This window comes from Chaetura pelagica, unplaced genomic scaffold (genome assembly GCF_000747805.2).
Source record: "Chaetura pelagica isolate M959 unplaced genomic scaffold, ChaPel_1.0 scaffold11, whole genome shotgun sequence".
Taxonomy (NCBI): domain Eukaryota; kingdom Metazoa; phylum Chordata; class Aves; order Apodiformes; family Apodidae; genus Chaetura; species Chaetura pelagica.
The window spans coordinates 4,602,821-4,607,235 of NW_009952694.1; the positions used below are offsets into that span (position 1 = coordinate 4,602,821).

The window sequence follows — 4,415 nt, forward strand, 5'->3', positions numbered from 1 at the left end:
CGCTCAGCCCCCTCAGGGCTGGCCCCCACGGCCGCCGTGGGGGCCCCGGGCACTCACCCACGCAGGCCATGCGGGTCATGTCCAGCTGGAAGCCATCAAAGCAGTCGCAGGTGTAGCCCTCCCGGACGCGCACGCAGCGCCCGTTCTCGCAGCCATTGAGGATCCCGCACTCCTCAGCCTGCAGCCCTTCAAAGCCCTCGTAGAGGCCTGGAAGGTGGCAAGACAGTGTCAGCGCAGGGTGACCCTTCTTCCGGCCACTGAGGGGACACCGGGCACGTAGTAAGACGGTGCTTGGTGGGGCCAGGACTGACTCAGAGCAGCCAGGAACAGAGATTGTTTCAAGCCTGGGGCATCCTGGCTGTTGTGGGAGCTGCCAGGCAGTCCCCATGGACACAGCCTGGGTGGGAGGGCACTGCTCTGTGTATCCCAGTACTCACCAGTTTGACCGGGCAGGTAGCGGGGTGGTGACCGCCCTGGGCCATGGTGGAGAGGGCTGCCATGAAACTCGCTGTTGGGTTCCCTCCGTGGGACACCAGCATCAGGGCTTCCATACTCAGACTCCAGGTAATTGTAGTAGGGGCCCATATCTGGGTTGGGAAGGCCATAGTGGGGGTCTTCCAAGCCTGGTCCATACTCATACCTAGGTCTTTCTCGGAGCTCAGACCATCTCTCACTGTCTTCACTGGCCCCGTTGCACAGGAAAGCAAAATCAGCTGGAAGTGGTGAGATAGGAGGAAGGGTCAGTGCAGCCTGGCTCAAGAAAGGTTGGTTTGCTACAGTCAGAGAGAGTGTGTGGCCACATGGGCCAGCTGAGCCAAGCCTGCATTCAATGTCCTCCAAAGCTGCAGCTCTGTAGTTTGCTGACACACCCCACCTTTGAAAAGACCAGCGCCTGTTCAGGGCCAGCAAGTCCTTGAACAGTGAGAACCTCAGCTTCCAGTGTGCTCCCATCTTGGGCTGCCTCACCTCTCCTAACCTAGGCAGGAGCAGCAGGATGTAAAGATCAACTCTCCCCTCAGACACCTTGGATTCATTGCAAACAAGTTTCAGGGACATTCTATGCGCTGGTGCAGCCCGCAACTTTGGCTGGCTGTGGCAATGCAAGCAACAAGGAGCCCTCACTGCAGCCACATGCAGCCAACCCTGCCTGGCAGGGGAAGAAGCAGCCCAGCCCATCCCCACCTCTGCCAAGGGATGCTCGCCCACGCCACCCCACTCACCAGAGGACCTGTGTGGACAGAGTGCACAGTTCTGGCCCCAGGCTTCACCGAGCCGGCAGCAGCACTCGGTGTATGTGGTTTGCTCGCCGTGCAGCAGGTCTTGGCAGATGTAGTTGGTGACACTCTGCCAGCAGACATCCAGGTGGATTTCATACTCCTCCGAGGCATCTGCGAGTGCCACGAGCAAAAGATGCTATAAAATTCACCCAGAAGAATTCCACCCCCCTTGTACTGAGAGGGACGACTGTGTGCCCCAGCTCCTGCCCCACTTCCCTGGCTGCACACTGGCACTCGCATCCCTCAGCCAGGCACTGAGCCCCCTGCTCACTGCTTCCTCCCAGGAGACCCAGATGTGGGGAAGGCTGTGCAGGGTGAAGGTGTGCTACAGCAGGGGATCAGGCTCACCTGCTCTGATGGAAAGGTTCACACATCGGTTGCCGGTGGCATCCAGCACGAGCGGGAGGCTGCAGAAGCAGTGGTAGGAGCCTTCCGTGTTCAGACACTCGCCATTGATACAGTACACTTCATTCTGACACTCATCCTGGTCTGCCCAAACACAAGGACAAAGCAATGGCTTAGGCTGGCAGACATGGGCAATGCGACTCTTTCCTTGCCACCTCATCCTTCATTCCCCAGGAGGGTCCCAAGTCAGCCAGAGTTGCCCCCTGCAGTGTGGGCAGCAGGAACAGCTCTAGGTGCAGCAGCACAGCTGTCCCTCTGTGTGACAGGGGGGCCCCCACTGCTCTTTGAGGCCATCTTACCAACACACTCAAGCCTGCTGGAGTCATAGAAGTATCCTGTGCGGCAGAAGCACTTGTAGCCCGGCACCGTGTTCAAGCACTGTCCGTTGCGGCAGAACTCAGAGCCAAATGTGTCACACTCATCCATGTCTGTGAGAGGGATGGAGGGTGGGAGAGAGAGCGACTTAAGGATTGGAGCTGTGGAAGCAGGGTGGGTTGGGTGCTGTGCCCATAAAAAGCCAGCATGGCACTTTGGCCTGGATCACTGGCAGGTTCTCAGTGAGCCTCCTGCCTCTCCCACTGGCCACGTGCCTGGGAGCAGAGGGGGAAAAACCCACAGGCAGAGCAGGAAGAGGGATGATGGGGAATAGGCTACTTTCACAAATTAAAAATTCATATGTGTTTCTGGAAGGTCAAGAACACAACCCTCTGGAGGTGAAGTGTTAAAGACTGAGCAAGCTGGCCTCTGGGGAGAGGTGTAAGTAACTGGGTTATGTCTTACTGGACTCCGTCTCTGGTTCAAAATGGGCATGGGAGGTTTGACCTGAGAAAACAGTCAGTGCCAGCAGTGAGGCAGGACTGGAGGAAGAAGCACTTCCTTCCAGCTCAGAGACACTGGCAACCTGGGATTTCTCTGGATGGAGGAAAGCAGCAGCAGCATATTAGCATCACCCACCACAGCCCTGAGGAGGTATTTCTGTGGATGCATCTCCATGCATGGCTTTGCACAGCACCCTCTCTCTTCCCCCAGTAGAAATGAGAGAAAATGGGGCTAGTACCTGTGAAAGAGACTTTCCCGGAGAGCGGATCTTCCTGGGGAATGTAGCCCTTCCCAAGAGGACAGATCTCTTGGTACTCCACTTGCCAGGAGGAAGATGCCAAGGGGAGATGGGAAGAAAAGAAACAGCATGTTAGTGCACCAAAGGTGGAAGTGGTGGGCAGAGCAATGGCCTTGCCTGGTGTGGTGGGGCCACAGTCCTACCTGTGCCCGGGATGGGGCAAGGGTAAGTCTCACAGTTGTCACCCCAGGCTGCCCCCACAGTGCAGCAGCACTCCTCCTTGGTGATGTTCTTGGCCAGGACACTGTCACACAGGCGAACATCACTGATGTGGTAGTAGCACTGCTTGCGTTCTGCGCTGTCAGAGAGCTGGGCTGTGTGTGTCTCAGGGCCCTCTAGAAGACAGCAGAGCAGAGATGGGATGGGGTCCTTGGCACCCCAACGCAGCATCCCACACCTAGGAGGTCATACAGCACACCCACCACTGGTAGCCTGATTGTCCCAGGTCTCCACTTTCAGGCATCTCAGCTCTCCCCAGGTGAAAACCTGCCCATGCTTGTGTGCGCTTGTGCAGCCGTGGCAGCGCTTCAGCTTTATCACACCCCATCCAGGGCTACCACGCTCCTGCACTAGCTGCCACCCATGCTTCTGTCCTATCTGTCTACTCACCCATGGGTGCTCGGGGCTGGCACTGCCCTGCCTCTGTGTCATACTCCTCGTGGTCGCTGGGGCAGAGGCAGAGGAAGGATCCCTCCACATTCTCGCAGAGCGCAGTCCCGCACACGGCAACCATCAGCTCGCACTCATTCACATCTGCAAAGCAAGGGGCAGTGATGGCAGCTGGAGCCCTGCCTCTGCATGGGCAGCCTGTGTATGGCCTGCAGCAAGGGGTCACCCTTTATCAGGGAGATGAAAGCTAGTAGGGATGAGCTGAGAGCTCTGTTCACACAATGGCTCAGCACAACTCCGGCATGAGCTTCCTGCCCTGCTCTCTCAGTGGATTCAAGGATCCTGAACTCCAGCTTGCAGTGAGTGACTGGATCAGAGGATCTCAAGGTTTGAAGCAACCAGTGGAGGTCTGCAGTCCAACCCACTGCTCAAAGCAGGGTCAGTTATGGAATCCCACCAGGCTGCTCAGGACTTTGTCTTCTTGAGCCTTTAAAACCTCCAAGGATGGTGACTGCACAGCCATCCTTGACATCTGTTCCACTCCCTGCCCGTTTTCACAGTGAAAGCATTTTTCCCTATATTACACTCTGCCTGTTCTCTCCAGGCACCCATTAAAGTACCTCTCTAGCAACTTCACTGCCTCCAGCCCCCAGGCACCTCCCTTCCACCTGCACAGAGAAGGGCTCCTTGTTCACTCAGAGCTGTTCACTCCTTCATAAAGCCCTGCTCCTTTGCAGTCCCAAGGATCTGCTGTATTAAAGGGAGGATCTTTGCCTCCATGAACATCTAGTCCATGTCTGGGATTCTCCTTGCACGCATGCAGTCGCTGTCCATGCCCCAGGAGCCGTCTCACGGCGGGGACAGCGGGGGACAGCGGATGGCTCTCCCTCCCCGCCGGCAGCGATGGCAGGAGACTCACCAAGGCAGTAGTGGCCGGAGGGGGAGCTCTCGTAGCCACGGTCACAGAGGCAGCGGGAGGAGGCGGCCGGGGTTTCGCCGGAGCCCAG

General features: G+C 57.5%; 1 protein-coding gene across 1 annotated transcript in view; it reads right to left on the reverse strand.

Annotated features, from left to right (window-relative positions):
- The window catches only part of LTBP2 (latent transforming growth factor beta binding protein 2), a 68,936-nt gene that overhangs the window by 8,120 nt on the left and 56,401 nt on the right, over positions 1-4,415 (reverse strand). The window contains exons 27-34 of the mRNA XM_009993955.1: positions 3,409-3,552; positions 2,943-3,134; positions 2,740-2,820; positions 1,982-2,110; positions 1,626-1,766; positions 1,221-1,388; positions 438-713; positions 58-207 (exon numbers count right to left, since the gene is read on the reverse strand). Of these exons, the coding sequence (XP_009992257.1) occupies positions 58-207; positions 438-713; positions 1,221-1,388; positions 1,626-1,766; positions 1,982-2,110; positions 2,740-2,820; positions 2,943-3,134; positions 3,409-3,552 (1,281 nt within the window). The remainder of the gene's footprint in view (positions 1-57; positions 208-437; positions 714-1,220; positions 1,389-1,625; positions 1,767-1,981; positions 2,111-2,739; positions 2,821-2,942; positions 3,135-3,408; positions 3,553-4,415) is intronic.